Source organism: Choristoneura fumiferana, chromosome 18, assembly GCF_025370935.1.
Source record: "Choristoneura fumiferana chromosome 18, NRCan_CFum_1, whole genome shotgun sequence".
In the NCBI taxonomy this organism is placed as follows: domain Eukaryota; kingdom Metazoa; phylum Arthropoda; class Insecta; order Lepidoptera; family Tortricidae; genus Choristoneura; species Choristoneura fumiferana.
The window spans coordinates 4,312,969-4,331,526 of record NC_133489.1 but is presented as its reverse complement, the minus strand read 5'-3'; the positions used below and the strand labels follow the sequence as shown (position 1 = coordinate 4,331,526).

The 18,558-nt window shown below is 37.5% G+C and overlaps 3 protein-coding genes across 3 annotated transcripts in view; all 3 read right to left on the bottom strand.

Moving 5' to 3' along the window:
- Positions 1-3,146, bottom strand: part of LOC141438435 (uncharacterized) — a 4,709-nt gene extending 1,563 nt beyond the window's left edge. The window contains exon 1 of the mRNA XM_074102304.1: positions 3,080-3,146. Within this exon, the coding sequence (XP_073958405.1) occupies positions 3,080-3,146 (67 nt within the window). The remainder of the gene's footprint in view (positions 1-3,079) is intronic.
- A 6,578-nt stretch (positions 3,147-9,724) lies between these two features.
- LOC141437787 (uncharacterized) lies at positions 9,725-11,542 on the bottom strand. The gene is made up of 2 exons (XM_074101299.1): positions 11,437-11,542; positions 9,725-11,218 (listed from the first exon to the last, which is right to left on the bottom strand). The coding sequence occupies exons 1-2, from the start codon at positions 11,507-11,509 to the stop codon at positions 9,885-9,887; spliced, it is 1,407 nt and encodes a 468-aa protein (XP_073957400.1). The 5' UTR covers positions 11,510-11,542; the 3' UTR covers positions 9,725-9,884.
- A 5,321-nt stretch (positions 11,543-16,863) lies between these two features.
- Positions 16,864-18,350, bottom strand: LOC141437956 (uncharacterized). The gene is made up of 2 exons (XM_074101562.1): positions 18,254-18,350; positions 16,864-17,414 (listed from the first exon to the last, which is right to left on the bottom strand). Exons 1-2 carry the CDS (start codon positions 18,315-18,317, stop codon positions 17,128-17,130), a joined length of 351 nt encoding a protein of 116 aa, XP_073957663.1. The 5' UTR covers positions 18,318-18,350; the 3' UTR covers positions 16,864-17,127.
- Positions 18,351-18,558: the final 208 nt, after the last annotated feature.

The following is an 18,558-nucleotide window of genomic DNA, read 5'->3' as shown; positions in this document are numbered from 1 at the left end:
AAAAACAACTTAATTTTAGAAAGAAATGGCTGGAAACGGCGTATTTAAAATGTCTAAACAGTTTCATTCTTTTTTAATGTTTTCGAGTTCAAGCACAAATTTCAATACCGAAAAAAGGTGACAAGAGTGGATTGCCGAATTAATAAAAAGCATTCAGTACCACTTTAAACCGTAATTTAGCGATAAAAAGCTTTATTTATATTTTTTAAATGATATAATAGAACTTTTTTTTTATTAAATTATCATTTCTAATGAAATGGCATTATGTAAGTGCCTTTATAACTAACACCTAATATGGATCTCATGGTCTGAAATAAACGGTTTTTTATTATTTATTTATTATGAGTCGTGTCGTGAACTTAAAAAAAAGTATCGCCGGAAAACATAAGGGCCAAAACTTTGAATTTTTAAACCGTGCCCAAGCATTTAATTTCATATTTTAACAATTTTGCTTTATTTCCTCGCATTATTGTAGCCTCAGCGGAAATGGTAACTCGTGGATTCGTATTTATTATAATAATTTATTTATGATTTATTGATGGACTCAGCTACGCTTCGTCCGTCAAACTCTACTCTACTTTTTCTCGGCAATAATGTACTATTTATTTTTTTATTACTTCATGGATGTTCCCAACTTACCTATGCCGCCGCACCGATGCTTATTTTTTATCAGCTTTGAAATTGGTAATGGCAATGGAGTCTAAGTCCACTCAGATAGCCTTGCTCTTGTTTCTCTGTCATTTATTTCCTACTTCGTTGATCCCTCGCAAATGTGACGAAGAACATCGTATGTTTCACTGGGGTTGGAAATTAGAAATTACAAAGCTCGTCTCAAAACCCCTCTATAATAATAATAATAAATTCATTTATTTCGGGCAACTTGGCCCATACAATATACTTAAGACTAACATATTTATAATCAATAATTTAAAACTAATTTGGTGACAAAACGGGTGACCCGTTGAGTCCCGTCCCGACGTCGCATTCATCTGCGGCATGGTGCCGGTCCGCCGGAACACGACGTCTTTCGGCCATAAGGCACCACTCGCGATGGTCCCCATCAGCAGCCGCGCGGCGCGCACCACAAACGAGCTGAAGTGCACGTAGTGGCGCGACTGCAGCTGGACACCCTCAGCGTGTATCCGCTCTTCCGGCGGACGTATTCCACCACATCTGCGACTGCGACGGTGTGATGCAGACGCGACACCATACAGTGCCGTATTCGGTGCTATAGCGCGTAGTGCTATATCCACATCGGGCTTCTAGAATCTCTTTGTAATTCCTCACTTATCTCCCTTAAGACACAATTTATTATTTTTTTTTATACTTGATTGGAGAACCACTTTACCTTGCACTTGGCTACTACAAGGGATGGGGTAGCAAGATTTGTAATTAATAATTTTCTTCATTATTTTCCACAGGCTCTAAATATAAATAATACAGTTCAGTTGTTTTACTAACTTAGATTAAAAAAAATATGGAGATAACAATCTGATACAAACAAATATATTACTCCTTTCTAGGCTGCGTAGGTAAGTAATATAATAACAATTTAACTCTTTCAGGTACAAATCTTTATAGATCAGTATAAAAAACAAGGAATCAGTCCTGTCAATCATCTTGCTTGGAATCAAAGCCACTGAACAGTTAGGTATGTTGTCGCATCAATCAAACACTACCAATAGCTAACTTTTCTGACCTGACTTTTGATTATGAATGCCATATAACTTACTGTCTACCCCCTTATTCATAAAACTAACAAGCTATGGTTAATAAAAATGCTTTGTCCTTTCTAACAATACAAATGTCGAAGTGACAGATTAGGAAAACGAATTTTAGCGGCATTTTAACTATAGGTTTGATTGTCTTTATGATAAGGGGTAAGCCTTTGATGGGATATCCAAGCATGCTGCTCTTTCTTCAAAGCTGCTTCACGTAGCCTCAATCTACATTTATAATTGATATTATTGCTATTGCAAATTATTGCTATTTTTAGTTTTGTGCCAACTAAATGTAATGCGAATTTCTGCATGCACTCTATTGACAGAGATACTTAAGTACTTAATATAAGACAGAAATGCACTCTTCTTGAGCAAATTACGTTTTTTTTATTAATTTACTTCTGACATTGTGATCAAAGTCCTTCAAGCCGAGAGAATTCTGATAAGTTAAATCCGGATAGTGAGATTAGATGAGACGGATTATGAGACTACGTGGAGAGCCTTTTAACAAACAAATATCAAGTAACAAATTTATTTAGGATTCGATCGAGCTATAGCAACTGCGATGGCCGACCCAGAGTCACTCTTGGCGTTACTGACAGCACTGCTAGCAGTTTGCTGGCCACCGCACGTGCTGCATCCTTCTGTATACGCTTGTTTTCCTGAGGGTACACATTCTTGACTCGGTGGTGGCGGCGGTGGTGGGGCGGTGGTGGCGGCGGTGGTGGGGTGCGGGGTGGCCAGTACGGTGGCGGTGGCGGTGGTGGCGGCGGTGGTGGCCAGAATGGTGGATGTGGATGGTGGTGGTGGTAATATGGAGGACAGTCGTCGTAGTAGTTTGGTGACCGCTTTAGACGCTTGACTGCTTGTATGGGGCCTTCACCATCTGAAACATTTTGAATGTTGAGTTATTACGGAGTGTACTTTGAGATGATGACTGATGACGAATCTAATAGTCTACGCTGTAGAGAGAATAATAGAAATCTTTGGCTATTGAAAATAGTGTAATTGTCAGTTAAGAGGAGAGAAGAGGCCGATTCTGATAGAACTGTCGACTTGTGTCTGAAAGCCTTATTCTATATTACAAAACAATATAACTTATGTCACTATAAGTACTATAAAAATGTACATTTACTTTATATTGCATCGACCCATACACATACCAAATTTGACTTTAACACGACCTACGAAAGTGGGTCAAATTTATCTCCAAAGTTCGATTCTTACACAGCCAAAAAGCTACATGTGAAGTTATACTCATAGTCTCTAATAATCTAGTAACTTTTTATTTAAGAGTAATAAGTATCGTCCTGAAACAAAATACTTCTATGAAATGTCTAACAAAAATGAATACTTACATTGTACATTAGCCAAAGAGTATTCAGCTAGTACTACCACGAGGACCACGACACCCGTCCGCCACATATTGATGTAACAAATTGAAGCATAATCCTGCGATGTTACATTTTTATACACCGCATACATAAACAGCAAATATGGCTAGAAAATACCCAGAAGTTCCTCATAGGGTAAAGTACCTAGTAACGAACCGTTATTTTCTATTACTAAGTTCATTGATATATGTATTTGTTTTTACGTGTTTTTTGTATAAAATCAAAAGCTGGTGATAGATAGAACAAGACACATAGTTGTCATCATCAAGAAAGTCCTCATTACTATCATAGATACAGCACAGAAATAATGATTTTCTACAATGTGCTCGGAAATGTCCGCCTGTCGCAAACATAGTCCGCGAAGTTCTTCCTTATAGACTGCCACAAATTAAAAAAAACATTTCCCGACCGCTAGGGCGGCCGGGAAATTGTATGAAATTCTATTACTGTGTAGTTTTAGAATTATTTTTAAATTCAAGTTTTGACTACGATAAGTCAATCTAAACAGCCAAATATTCCTGAAGATCAAATTCCTTCTATCTTTTTTTCTTTTTAAGTCCTAGTTTAAGATTTATTTAAGGAAGAAACAGCGTCTTTAAAAATGTCTCGAACAGTGTTACTGCTTTTTTTTAAATACTTCGAGTTATAAATTAACTAAAAAACGTTCAGTAGCACTATAAACCGTAATTTAGTGATACAAAGCTTCATTTGCATTTAACTTTACATTTTTTATTGGTATAATACATTTTTTTGAATTACAATTTTATTTCTAATGAAATGGAATTATGAGTCGTGTCGTGTAGTTACTTTAAAATAAAAAATAAACAGCAAAATTATAAAAACGTGTCTAGCATTTAATTAATATTTAACAGTTTTGCTCTATTTCCTCGCATTATTGGAGAAAAGCAATATATATGCCTCAGCGGAAATGGCAATTCTCGTCTATGAATTGCTTTTTCCCGGCCTCCTAGTAATGTATTGAAAGAATCCTCTTTTTTTTAATTCTGTGAGATACCTACAGGGTCAACATTGGGAGGAGGATTGGGAGAACTGAATCCGATTTGAAATGAGACATCAGACAAGGAAGAAGAATAACAGGAAGATACATATTTTCTGATAATCTATCTGTTTTCATGTATGTATGTACACATATGGTATGAATCGTTTATGTTTTGCGTGTCACTCAGTTACAAGAGTAAAGGCTTAGGATTGCTTTTTTTTTGTCAAACCCTTTTCAATGATGAGTCAATCTATTTAAGTGTGATCAGCGTCTTAAATAATTATTATGCTTTATGTACACTTTTATTAATTTTATCGCCAATACATTATTTTTCAGCCTATTTTCACGCACAGAACAGAGCAAAAAGTACCTAATAAGTAAAAATATCTGAAATAATAATGAATTCTACAAAATTATGAAATTTTTGTCTGCAACTTTGTTTGCGTTTTGCGAGATTTTTTCACTTTCCAAAAGTATTTTTTTTATACTGAAAACCAAAATGACAGACAAGAAATAAGCCGAATATTACAAAATTATTATATTATAAGCAGTATAACGGTGTCGAAGCCGAGAGCACAAGTTAGTAACTTTTATAAACAAGTAGTCAATAACTGGGTGTATTACCTTACCACAAGAAGGTGCTAATAGATAATGTAAGTGCAAAACCTCGGTTTGCTGTCGCGATATAAATTTTCAGGTGAATCCCAATTTTTAACTTTATTTATTTGCTTGTGGTTTTGATGAGGCAACTGTCATGTTTGGAATAGTTTAGTTTATTTATTCATTCAATACATCATTACATTATCATCAGAATATTTGTTTATATTATGGGTCTAGCCACGAACCGGATGGAAACTGGGTTTTCCTTGTACTTTTCCATAGAAAAAGAAAATCCCACTAATATTATAAATGCGAAAGTTTGTAAGTCTGTTTGTTTGTTACCTCATCACGGCTTAACCGCTGATTTAGATGAAGTTCGGTATATGTACAGATAGTTTGAGTCCCGGGAAAGGACATTGGATAGTTTTTATCCCGGAAAATTGTGTAGTTCCCGCGGGATAGCGATAAACGAATTCTACATGGATAGAGTCGCGGTCAACCGGCTGGTTTATGAATATGTTTTTCTTAAGTCTCGTGTAAACAGACGTTATGTTCACGTTAAGAGGACCATAAAATTAGACATACATACGCTCGAAAAATATAACCCTCCTTAGGTCAGTCGGGTAAAAAGTAAAAAAGCACGCTTTCTTTACAAAATAGTACAAAATATCGCTAAAATGCAGTCGTCTGTCTAATGACGGAGGTAAAAAATCGTATGGCGCTCAATATGTTTAGTACTTCTATTTAACTTTAAACGAAGCACAGTGTTAGAATCTAGATCTAGACAACAGCCGCCGAGCATATTAAAAGCATGTTTTTTAGTTCAATAATCTAAAATATTTGAATTTAGGTACGACCATTTTATCCATATTAATTCCAAGAAATTTTGACGAGCAAACTTCTTCTATCAGTTGACCGTTATAACTAATATAAATGTTCATAGTATTACTTCGAGTGCTGCGAAATTGGATTACTTTAGTTTTATCAATATTAACTTTCTAATTATTCATTGTTATATGTCAACTTATCTTCTCCTTCAGTTATTATGGTTGTGTCAAACTCAAACTCAAATAATTTCATCAGCAAATAGTATATCATGACACAGGGCGCTGGGTAAGTCGTTAATGTATACTAAAAAGAGTAAGGGACCCAATACACTACCCTGGGGCACTCCATAGTGATTTATTACGTAGGTACTAGCTTTTATCCACGGCTTCGCCCGCTAGGAATTCGGTTATCGCGCGCTGTTCCCTCGGGAACTGCATTTTTCCGAGATAAAAATTAGCCTATGTACTCTCTGGCCCATAAACTATCTCTATGCCAAAAATTACGTCGATCCGTCTCTCCATTTCGACGTGAAAGACGGACAAACATACAAACACACACACTTTCGCATTTATAATATTAGTATGTATACCTAGTAGTATAGTAATAGTATAGATACCTTCATAAGAATTTGTAGAGAACCCTAGGTGCGGGAAGGTGCGCACTTGGCTGGTTTGCACTCCTGTTACTACGGGATTGGAATTCACGCGTAATATGACCAGTAGGCTGTCTGAAAAATATGTATTTACTAACCGTTGCCCTCGACTCCGTCCGCGTAGTATTTGTTTACTGATATCCCGGGGAAACTATGTAATTTTCCGGGATAGAAACTATCCTATGTCGTTCCCGTGGACTCAAATTATCTCTATACCAAATTTCATCCAAATCGGTTCAGCGGTTTAGACGTAATTAAGTAACAAACATTCAAACATCTTTACAAACTTCACACATTTTTAATATTACTAGGATATGAAAAAATGTTAAATGTTGCCTTCCTCACATTAAGGAATAAGCCTGCATAGAACAACTGCAAGCTGGACTGTTATCATACCTAAAAATACTTAAAACTTAACCTCCTTCGGTTGGGCAGTCGGGTAAACATTGACGAAAACAGAATTTCGTAGATCCCTATTTCCAATCCTTTTCCTTTTCCAAAGCCATATGGAAAGCTTTGTGTTTCTATTTTTTATTACGGATTAACATGCATTAATAGTACATTATGATACAAGTGTGCCAAGTTGGTCATTACACACGAGGCATTATTGTAAGCGCGAGCCGTAGGCGAGCGCGGAAAGGAAGCCGAGAGTATAACGAGCAATTCATAAAATAATCTATAAATGTTTCGAAATAAGTTATTTAAGTTAATTTGTGTTTATAAATATACAATTTGATGAAATTAAATTTTTATTTGTCATCTTAATCCTAAAATAATTTAATGTTCTGAAAAATATTCAATGTTTAACGTATAAGCCTTTACTGAAATTTTAAAAAAGGTTATATTACAGCACTTGTACGGTAATGTTTTTACAGCACAAGTATATATGGTAATATGCTGAATTATGACACTAAAAACAGTGTAATAAGAGTCAATTTACGAACAACTGTGTTGAAAAATCATTTACCTCTGGACGTCTGATAAAAGAACTAAAACTGGTCAACTGGTAAGAAAATTTTATTCTGTGACTAACGGTTATTCTCCTAAAAGCCCTAAAATACTAGCTCAGTCAGTGCTAATTTGTTCATGTAACGAAATAAAAAAATGCTGTTTCGAAAATGGCGAATTCTTCATTAATCGTAACGACCAGTGTCTAAATAAGTAATTATTAATCGGGGCGATATCATTCTATAACACAGTCCATAATATTTACCCCCCCTTTCACCATCCATTGATTAAATTTATCTGATGGATAAATGTGACGCCGTCTCTGTTTTTTTGAATAGACGGAGACGGCATACATTTATCCGTCAAATAAATTTAATCAATGGGTAATAAAATAATTGTTGCTACGAAACAAAGAAAGCAAAGACTCCAGCCTATTCGACTAATGTACACATAATACTTAGTTAGTAATGAGGTGCTGTCCGTGCCCGTGGGTGCTGTAATAAATTTACAATGCACGTGCTCGAAAGTGCTCTTGACGTGGGTCCAATATCCATAGAAAATTAGTGATTCCGCACGCATCCACAAGTTGCCGTAAGTTGTATGGATTTTACTTACCGCACTTGTGCGGTAAGTAACTTTTTAATTGCCAAATTATGTCCAAACTATTGTTAAAAAAATAAGTCTAAAGAGTCGTTAAAGTTAGGCTTGAACAAACAAGAAAACGTTTGATGCAACCACTGAATATTTACTGATAAGGATATACAGATTAATCGCGACAGAAAGAGAACGTTTATTATTTTTTTCATGTAAACTCGTATTTTAATTCCGTCTAAAGTTATGAAAAAAGGAAATAAATTCTTGAGTCCAATTCGGACGTGCGACGTCAAGCCGCGCGCACTCGAAAGTTAACCAATGAGCTTCCAGTGCGCGCGCACGACGTAGCACGAACCAATCATGGTTACCCGTTTCGCGCCTGTCATGAAACCCGCCAAGTAACTGTCCATAAGTTCAGTCCGGTTAATTAATTTTTGATGAGTAAATTAAAATGAAGAGTTTAAATGATGAATTTATATCTGACTTTACGCCGCCTTACGTCTTCACAAAGTACATATGTCAGTGACAAACTCAACGTTGAACAAAACGTGAACTATAATATACATAACTAAGTTAATACATCTTAAATTGATAGAATAATCTACTTCTACACACATGGATATTATACATCTACCGGTATGTCTTATTCTTATTTATTTGCTTTTATCTATTAGAATTAGTGAACCAATTTTGATTAATTTACAGTTCCAAAGCTAAAAATCTCGGTTTACGGTAACTTTTTTGTAACAGCTGGTAGATTAATTACATAATACAATATACTTGATGATAATTAACTATTACACGGATTTATCACGGGTTGCACTGATATTTAGCATTATAGGAGCGTGCAGGAGATAAGACTAGCCAATATAAGTGTGGAAAATGTCAAGCAAAAAGGGCTAATAATTAATCATAAAAATCACGATACTAAAAAAAGTCTCCTTTACCTATCATTAGAGCTGTAGCTGTTCTAATCTTCTGAGTCAATGATCGTTATGAAGAGATGGTTTAATAAGTGTTACTAACGATTTTGTTTGGCGTGCATATCGGTATGTATATCTACTGCCTGATACGGTAGTAAAAGGAGTATGGCAAATAAATGATGTAGTCACTGCCTCGATTTTTTCCTCGCTTAATGCATTGTAAAACGTTGTATGAATATACGTGTCAAAAGTAGGAATTCCCAACTCGTGCCGCTCAAAACACTCGCTTCGCTCGTGTTTCAAGTTCCCGCCACTCGTTGGGAAATGCCTACTTTCCACTTGTATCATAAATAACTATTTGGATTAAATCTTTCTAGAGCATTGTTTGAGCTACTTTGTGATATAATCGTACCTACCTGATCGATATTCAAATTATCGACTTGCAAAATATAATCTCACTAATAGTATAGGTAGTGCCACAATACTATATATTGCATATATTATATACAATACAATACAATACAATACAATAACTCTTTATTGCACACCAATACAGTAAACAGTACAGAGAACACAAGTATATACATAGAGATTTTCTAAGGTAAGCAATAGGCGGCCTTATCGCTTCAGAGCGATCTCTATATATATAATAGATAATAAAAGGAGAATGAACGAAATGGATGATTGAATATCAAAATCCCGATGTCATTACATGGCATGTTCTTGAGCGTGTGCGTGCGTGAGCGTGACCTCAACTCTTCAGTCACTACCTATAAGAGACTTTAGTATTTTGACTATCCAGTTGTAATTCTAATGTATTGGAAATGTGGGAAAAATACGTAGCTACTACACACAGTTGTTAAGTATTAAGGCTTTAGCTTCTTGAACTGTGCCTACGCTGCGTCTAACTTTATTCTGTAAAGTCATTATTGCTTTAAAATTAAAAAAAGCAAATAGTATGAAAGTGGATTGCAAGCCATATTTAGGATTCACGTGATGATCTCATCGCAACATCATCCCATTAACATCGCAATTCATAAAGAAATCAAAATGAAACAAACTAAGTTACAACAATAAATTTTATTTCGATTAAAGACGTGAAAAATCTTACTTAACATTACGAAGTTGACTGCTATTTTTTAGTTGAAAATCAAATAAATAAAGAAAAATACGCAAACTTGGCAAATCGGTTAAGTATACAAAAAACAATCAGGTACAATGTTTTTAACCGCCAATTGACAAAGCTATGGCAGAACCGCTGTGGCTCTTAGCGTTGCTGAGAGCATAGCTGCTCTTGCCACACGTGCTGCAAGCAGGCTGCTGGTTGGCTGTTTGCAGACCCTGAGACGCCAGATTCAGAGCTCCGTTCAAGGCAGACTGACCCTCACTGAACCCTTGCCCAGATGCACCCGCACCACCACCTAAGTACTGTCCTGATCCCGACCCAGCGCTTGAACCGGCACTGGATCCCTGCTGCCATTGACCTCCAGTTTGAACTTGCTGTTGGTTGTCTGAGAACTCAGCCTCTTTATGACCATGTCTGCCTTGACTTCCCCCGTGGCCGGAAGAACTCCCTCCAACCGAGTTAGATCCGGAGTTGACGAAATTTTCCTTTCTGAAAGAGGCTTGCTGTTGCTGCTGGTTGCCTGAGAAGCCTCGAGCTTGGCCAGAGAAAGCATTGCTCTGGGACTGGCTATCGAACTCAGACTGACCGTTTCCTTGGAAAGAACCGCCGCTCTGTTGCTGTTGCTGTTCGTTTCCAGAGAACCCTTCTACTTGGTGTACTTGGTTGGCTGAAGCACCTGAACCACCAAAGGATCCGCTTTGAGCGCTCGATTGCGATCCTGATCCTTGGCCGCCGTATCCACCGTGTCCACCCTGGCCTTGTCCTCCCTGACCTCCAAAGTGTTTACCGCCTCCGCTTTGGTACGAGTAATGGGATTCCTTGAAATTACTGGATTGGAATTTCTGTCCGCCACTAAACCCGCCTTGTCCACCAGCTGATCCAGATGCACCGAAACCGTTGGAACCAGAACCACCCGCTGATCCAGATGCGCCGAAGCCACCGTTAGAACCAGAACCACCCGCTGATCCAGATGCACCGAAAGCACCGTTAGAACCGGAACCGCCCGCTGATCCGGATGCGCCGAAGCCACCATTAGAACCGGAACCGCCCGCTGATCCTGATGCTCCGTATCCACCAGCAGAGCCACCGCCAGAAGCTCCGTATCCACCAGAGCCGGAACCAATGTCACCTCTGCCGGCCCCTGATCCACCGGAGGCACCAGATGCCCCAGCATTAGCGTCAGCCGCGGCAATAGAGAAAGCCTGGCTGCCAACCTGAGGGCCAACGTCAGCGGCCGCCGCGGCCCCGCTGAACACTCCGTGCCCTCCCCTACCCCTGCTGTACCCACTCCAATTCTGCGTACGGAACATCGGAGGTGGCGGTGGTGGAAAACCAGGGGGTGGAGGCGGTGGGGGGAATTCTAGATGAGGCGGATGGGGAGGGCCGCCGCACTCGTCGCATGGAGAACGCGCTGCTCTCTTGAGTAGGGTATCTGAAAACATAATTCACAGTTAATATATTTTTTCTAATAACATTTTATTTTGATAGGTACCGTGATCAGTGATACTAAAGATGTGTCTAATAAAATGAACTGACAAATAGTTTTCGCAGAAAAAACTGAATAACTTCATTCCTGGTGTGACTCGTTATTTAGTAACATTATACCAACGATTTATACGAGTATGGGACTTTGTTTAAAAAAGTTTGTACCTTCAGGACTGAGGACTGCAGCCTGCACCGCCAAGGCGGAGAGAGCCAAGATTACAATGGTTGACTTCGCCATTTCAGCTACTGAATTGTTCTGAGATAGAAACCGATCCGTATTCCAATATATACCGGGCCTGCTTGGTGATAAACAGATTCCTAGAATAGTGTCTACCTACTACATATTCGTATGGAAGCAAATCAAAAATGTCAATATTGTCTGATATGTTATGTCACAGTTACAGCAGAAATTCACACGGTGGTCTTACTTTTAGTGCATATAAATTCGTGCAAAAAAGCCCGATAAGCTCTAATAGAGGTAAATGATGTCATACGTCAGGATTTGGGAAATTTGGTTCCTATATTTTCTTTGAATACCTACCGTATTTGAACGATTTATTATAGGTAACATCCGTCTTTCTATTAATAGGTAACGTCGAACATTTTCTTTGCACTATGTTTATGCATTTTGCTACTGTCCACATGGACACAATTGTTTTTTAATGTTACGGCGTTATTTTGTAACGACACTTAATATTTTCAGATGTATGTCTGGGAGCATGGTGAACGGTTGTGTTGCTCTGAAGATGAACTCTGGTTGAATTCGAAACGCGTAAGCGTAGTGTATTGGTGGTGATAGTTGGGTTTTTGTGATTTGTGTGTGTTCTTATAGTAGGAGAGCTGGCACCAATTTTTGGGTAGGTATTTGAGGCAAGCTGAAAACTTGTCCCCTGCAGAGGTATGAGACAAGTTTTCAGCTTACCCCGATAATATAAGGTACGTACCCTATTAAAATTACAAGTTGCCTTAAATACATTTTTTATATTTTTTTGTAAAATATTTTTGCACGCGTCTGGCAATGTTAAAATCCCGACTAAATCGTCTGGCTTTTTTTTGATTCTTGAAACATTCAACAATAACATATAAAAATTGCATATTGCCTCAAACATATTTTTGGAAAAAAAAATGTGGTTGATTTAGCCCCGCTACTCACCAGCCAGGTCTACAGTTCTGTGTTGGGGTATAATAGGAGAGGTGAGACAAGTTTTCAGCTTGCCTCAAATATCTACCCAAAAATTGGTGCCAGCTCTCGGACTATTACAGTGGAAGAGCTGCACGAGCACACATTTGTTGCATAGACTACACTAGACTTAGCTATCGTATAGGCTGGTATTAACTACATTTACGGGTTATCCACCAAGTAATTGTAGCAAGACCCGTGAGCAAACATTCGTATTATTCATACAAATATCTGCCCCGGCCGGGAATCGAACCCGTGACCTCAGGCTTCGTAGTCAGGTTCTTCATCCACTTGGCCATCTAGTCGTCAAAAAACTATATTAACAAGGTCAGCCAAAACTAAAAAATCTTAAATATGTGCTTAATAAATGAAACCACGTGCTTTCCGACGGCGATGCCGGAGAAGGTGTTCGAGCACGTCCGCGAGGCAGCACAGGGTCGGTTACAAGGAGCTCAGCTGTCCCTGTCCATTCTCCCGCTTGAGTCTCCAAGAAAGAAAGAAAATAATTTATTTAGGTCACGGACTTCACGGACTTCACTGACACGGACTTGTTCATATCATATCTGTGATTTAGGTATAATAGCAGTGACACATTACACGCGTTAGAAAAAATAAATAATAAGAAGTGTTGCCGCTATAAAAAGGTCCCGGCTCAGCATATATCTGGTTGAAAACCAGCACTGGTCTTCCGCCGGGCCACAGAAGAGACAAATTACGGAAAGGGTTTGCCTTACGGCTGGAGGAGCCCTACACTGAGCATGGTTCGACATTCTCTTGGCTGGTTTTTTAAGAGCGTTTATACCTGCTGAGCTGGCAATGTTGCATTTTTGATAGTTTTTCTCGATTATTCCATAAAAGTTGAATGAAAATTAATAATGTGGTCTGATAGAACACTTCTTAATATATAAATTAATGTGTCTAATCCAATAATTTTATTATTCGTTTTAGACTTTTATTTTCTTTAAAAACCGGTCATAAACATAATCGAGAAAAACTTAAAAAAAATGCAACGTTGCCAGCTCAGCAGGTATAGCTCTAAATAACATCCCCAAATTCATGTTTGCAATTCTTTATGTTTTTTTTTCTACTCAAATGGACGAATAACCAATTTCACCATATTGGGTAATGAAATGATACAAACCAAATCGGTCCAGTCGAAGGTAGGTATCAAGTCAACTAATACCAAATATGATTAGCAAATATAACAGGTAAATAAGAAATCACTTATGAATTTGACTTGAAGACCTTGAGTTCGGTATCAAAAATACTGCTTTAGTACCAACATTTTCTGTAATAAATAGTGGTTGAAATAAAAAATAATAATTAAGAAAATCAAAAAACCCGCCTGCAACTTTAACAAATGGTAAAATTAACCGAAAATAGAACAATAAAAAGCTAACTGAATTAAATTAAAGTATTGACGAACTAAATTAAGAACACTGGATTGCAATGGTTTGAACTATCTATGTACTTAATGAAAATAAGGATGTCAACAAGAGGAAATGCTGGCGCAACAAATCTGACAGAGCAACTGATTTTGATGAGCTCTATCAGACGGGCGAAGTGTAGTCGGAGTCGGAGGCATGAGACTGAGTGATAGTAACAAATGCATTACAATACACCGGATTAGATTGGCAGCTAAGTAATTGTTTTTCACCTCAGCACCTCAAACAGGCAGGTTTTGCTATGAGAAATCAGTGAGCAAAATCGCATTTTGCTCACTCCGTGAGACAAAGTAACTTTTTAATTATTTTTTTTAAATGCTGTGTACAGTGTTGGGCTACTCACTGAATTCCAAATATTTGAACTTTACTTTGATCTGTCATTTCACTTCAACTCGAAAAAAGCAAGAGATAGGATCAAATTTGTCGATTACAAACTTAAATTAACTTTTTGGTATTAAAAATATATCGAAATATTTCCAAAATGTAAATTTTCCCGATCTTTTAATAAAGTATGCAACCTCGTTGCACGAAAGCCGCTTCTCTTGTTTTTTTTTTATAAAAGAATTCCGTATACTGCCTCTACAGTATAATTTATTATTTGTTAAATTGAATTGATTTTTAACAAATCTATTTATGTTTATGTAATAGATATCTTAATAAAAATCATATTTAAAGGTTTAATTGTTCAACCTTTTCAATTACCCGAGATGAGGCTTTTTGCAGTATTAAAATAAGTGTGACATTAGTATAAAGAAGTTAAGATTGCATGTTATGAGTATGCGATTTGTATTGTAGCTACTGGACTCTTTTTATGGTTTTAAATGTAATTATATATTTGGTAATAATCGGATTCTATTTTAAAAAAAATGTGTTGTTTTGTAAACAGGTATATGTGGTTTTATTCTTATGTTACATTTAAATTATGTTCTCGCTGCTGAGGTGAAAAAATTGTATGTGTCACACGAGACCAAAGTTTTTTTGCATCTCGTGTATTTCAATCCCTTGCTGATCTCAGGATTCTAACCTAGAATCACTCGCTAACGCTCGTGATTCAATTATAGAATCCTTCGCTTACTCGGGATTCAAAATCAACACTCGCAACAAAAAACAACTTTGCTCTCTTGTTGCACAAATAACTATTTCATCACACTTGCTCGTAAACAGTGTCGTAACATGCGGGCTACCTTAGTTGCAACCCCCCAAATAAAACCCTCGACCTTAATGTGCTTGTCATGAAACCCGTGGTCGGTAAATGAGTCATTGCGCGTACACATTTTCTTGTCATGAAGCCCAAGGACGGTAAATGAGTCGGTGCCCGTACTGATGGTGCTGCGCGCGCTGCTGCTGCAGGACTACATGGACCACATGCACACGCACGTTGCGGCGCATGCCGAGGGAGGGGGGGGTAGAGGGCGACGCTGCCAAGAGCACAGCCTAAGGTATCGCCAATATTTGGAACAATTATATTTTTTCTTTTACAAATATAAAATTTTACTTGCAAATGTGATGAAAAACATTGTATGTCGCACGGGCGGTACTAGAATTACGAACATCGACTCATTAAAGCCCTCAGTCTTCGACTTCGGGCTTCTAATAGACTCTCGTTCGTAATTCCTTATTTACCGCCCTTAAGACACAATGTACTATTAATATGTATGAATTAAAAAAATAGTAAATAGGTTCAATATAAGACAATATTTTTATGCCCTGAGGCACCACATAGTGAAACTCAAAAAACATAATTTAAGACCAAATCAATGTTACCTATGATGGACAAAATATTTATTCGTAGTGGACAAATTAATAAATGATTATGATAGATGCTTTGAAACAAATAATTACTTAGTCAATTGGTTTATTGGTAAATATGTGATTTTATATAAATAGAGGCCGTACAAAAAAACGCCAGCAAAAATAAAAAAACGCCCGAAAAAAAACGCCGACAAAAAAACGCCGCCAAAAAAGACAATTTAAAAGTAATAACCTAACCAACAAAAAGTTGGAAAACCCCCGACTTTGTCACTCCAAAGTTTAATATATCAAAAGCGGCTGAACCGATTTTGATAAAACATGTCTAAGAACCATCAGTAGAAAACCTGCTTTCAATTAAAAAAAACGCATTAAATCGCGGTCCAACCGTTTAAGAGCTACGGGGCCACAGATAGACACACACACAGACACACAGACACACAAAGCGGTCAAATTTATAACATCCCTCTTTTTTGCGTCGGGGGTTAATCTTCCTTTTAGTTTTTAAGGCAGCTGGGTTTTTGATTTTTTATGTTTGTAACGAAGCCAGGGACAGCTTGTACAGTCACCTGCATTAATAATAATAATAAATTATTAATAATAAATTATTATTATTAATAATAATGAAACGTTTATTTCAGACATTTTAATATCTGCCACAGCACAGCGTGCAAAAATATCCTACCGGACCTAGAAATAGTCGTATCAGATGTTTATGCACACTTTGTTGTGACAGATATTGGTGCTGGTGACTGTACACATAAACATTAGTACCTGGGTGACCGAGCTTTGCTCGGGCTCAAACTCGAGAATAAGCGTTTTCCCAGAGATAAGACTAAGCTAGATCGATTTGTCATCCCCGAAAACCCCTACATACCAAATTTCGTCGAAATCGTTGGAGCCGTTTACGAGATTCTCGAAATATATATACAAGAATTGCTCGTTTAAAGGTATTAGATATATAGATAGGTACGTAAGGAGGTAAGCGCTATTGTCCATTGTATTTTGAGTAGTAATACTAGTAATATAGTGTGTATCCTTTGCCCAGTCCACTCGTGTTTCTACAATCGACTCTCTCCAAACACCTAACTGAGATTTAAATAGTAAATTTTATAATCTTCATTGAATATATTTTATCTGTCAAGTCAGTCATTACTCTTTCTTCAGGTAGATATAACATTTATCTGAAAATGCACAATGCACAAAATAAATTTACAATTCTATAAAACGTATTTATTAAAATTCACTAATAAATAATATTAACGTTTAAACACCATTATTCACGGTTTAACTGCTTTGTTCTTATGTTCTGGGTAGCCTCCATCACTTCATAACTATTTCGCACTTCTAACAGCTTTTCTATCTTTGAAATATTTACAGTTCATAGAATTGCGATTTGTGGAATAATTTAATTAAAATCCAATAACTTTAAAGAGCCATTATTCTATTACTAGTACATTTTTTCTCAAACAGTTACGTTATTCACTTCCCGAAAGACCCTGCGTTAGAACTGGCACTGGACTGGGCACCACCGGCTCCTCCTCTGCTGATGCTGATACTCTTCGAAATGCTAATAGATCCGCTTCCTCCTCCTAGTCCTCGGCCTCCAAAGTTAGGTCTGCGGAAGCCCCCGGGTCCCCCAAAACCGGGACCGTACCCTGGCGGGCCAGGAGGGCCCTGAAACCCGAAGCCAGGTCTTTGGAAGCCCCCTCCGAAACTACCGGCTTGAGCGTTGGCTTGGCTGAAGCCTCCGCCTCCGAATTGAGGAGCTGGAAATGAAACAGATTTTGGTTAAATTTACGAATGTTTGTAAACTATTTTTATTTAGTCGTAAAACTGGCCGGCACGCAATTGTGCTCTATCTCATCTTTTGGTAAACTTATAGATGAAGGCAGAACGAGTGTGATGAGAGTAAGAATGACTTTATGATTTAACATTGCAATTGAAGATAAAAGTCATTGGGAACACTCAAACATGGTGTTGAAAGAACCTTATCAATATAGTTGCCACCATTATTAGACAACCCTAATGAAACAAAAAGGCTTATAGTTAGGTAATTAGATTTTTATTAACTGTTGAATTTGTTTTTTTTTTTGTTTGGAAATAAATAAATAGTTTTTGTAGCAAGTTGTAAATAAAGGCTGTCATAGTTTGCACTTTCCGTTAAATGTCTATGAGAGAATCGCGTTTTGACCAGTTCATCCCAGTAGTTTCTCATGTTCTCTCAAGCAGAGGGTAGGAAACTGGAAAAAAAATCCTACTGGATTCATCCGGACTTGCTCCTTTTGTTTTTGGGAATAAATGTGCGAAATTACACTTGAAATTCCCATGAACTCTTGGTGAAGAAAAACATCTTAAAGAAATGTAACCTGTGGCGCAATTATGGTGTGTGTCCGTAATGTTCCCAATCTGCACTGGACCCACGTTGAAACTACGGCCAGAGCTCTCTCAACGTGAGATAACGCCTGTGTTCAGCAGTGGGACGTGTATAGGAAGACTATGATAATGAATGAGATACGTGGTCCTTCCCGAAAAAATGCAGAAATTTTCAAGGGAATTGAGGGCAAATTATTTTACGTAAAGATGAGAATGAAGTTAATAAACTTACCTCCGTTGACTGCAACAAAACAGACAAAGAGAACAGCGAGGCAAATTACACTAGATGAAGCCATTGTGAACGTTTTCTAATCACTGATGACAAATACACGTTAAATAGCCATATATACCAAATGATTCCTATTGAGATGGTAAACAAAAATTTTAGCACCAGTTCGAACAAATCTCACGAAGTCATCTAAATAGAAGGAACTAACATTTAGAATACGATTGTATTACTATTGTTGTATGAGCCAAAGTCGCTTGCAAAAAACCGTCGGTTACTGGTTCACGTATTTGCTCTTCGGTGGTTTCTGC

Excerpts from the sequence above, each read along its gene's own strand:
- LOC141437787 (XM_074101299.1), bottom strand. The coding sequence starts at position 11,509 with ATGGCGAAGTCAACCATTGTAATCTTGGCTCTCTCCGCCTTGGCGGTG. Across the intron at positions 11,219-11,436 it reads TGCAGTCCTCAGTCCTGAAG|ATACCCTACTCAAGAGAGCA; the intron begins GTACAAACTTTT and ends TTATGTTTTCAG.
- LOC141437956 (XM_074101562.1), bottom strand. The coding sequence starts at position 18,317 with ATGGCTTCATCTAGTGTAATTTGCCTCGCTGTTCTCTTTGTCTGTTTT. Across the intron at positions 17,415-18,253 it reads TTTTGTTGCAGTCAACGGAG|CTCCTCAATTCGGAGGCGGA; the intron begins GTAAGTTTATTA and ends TTTCATTTCCAG.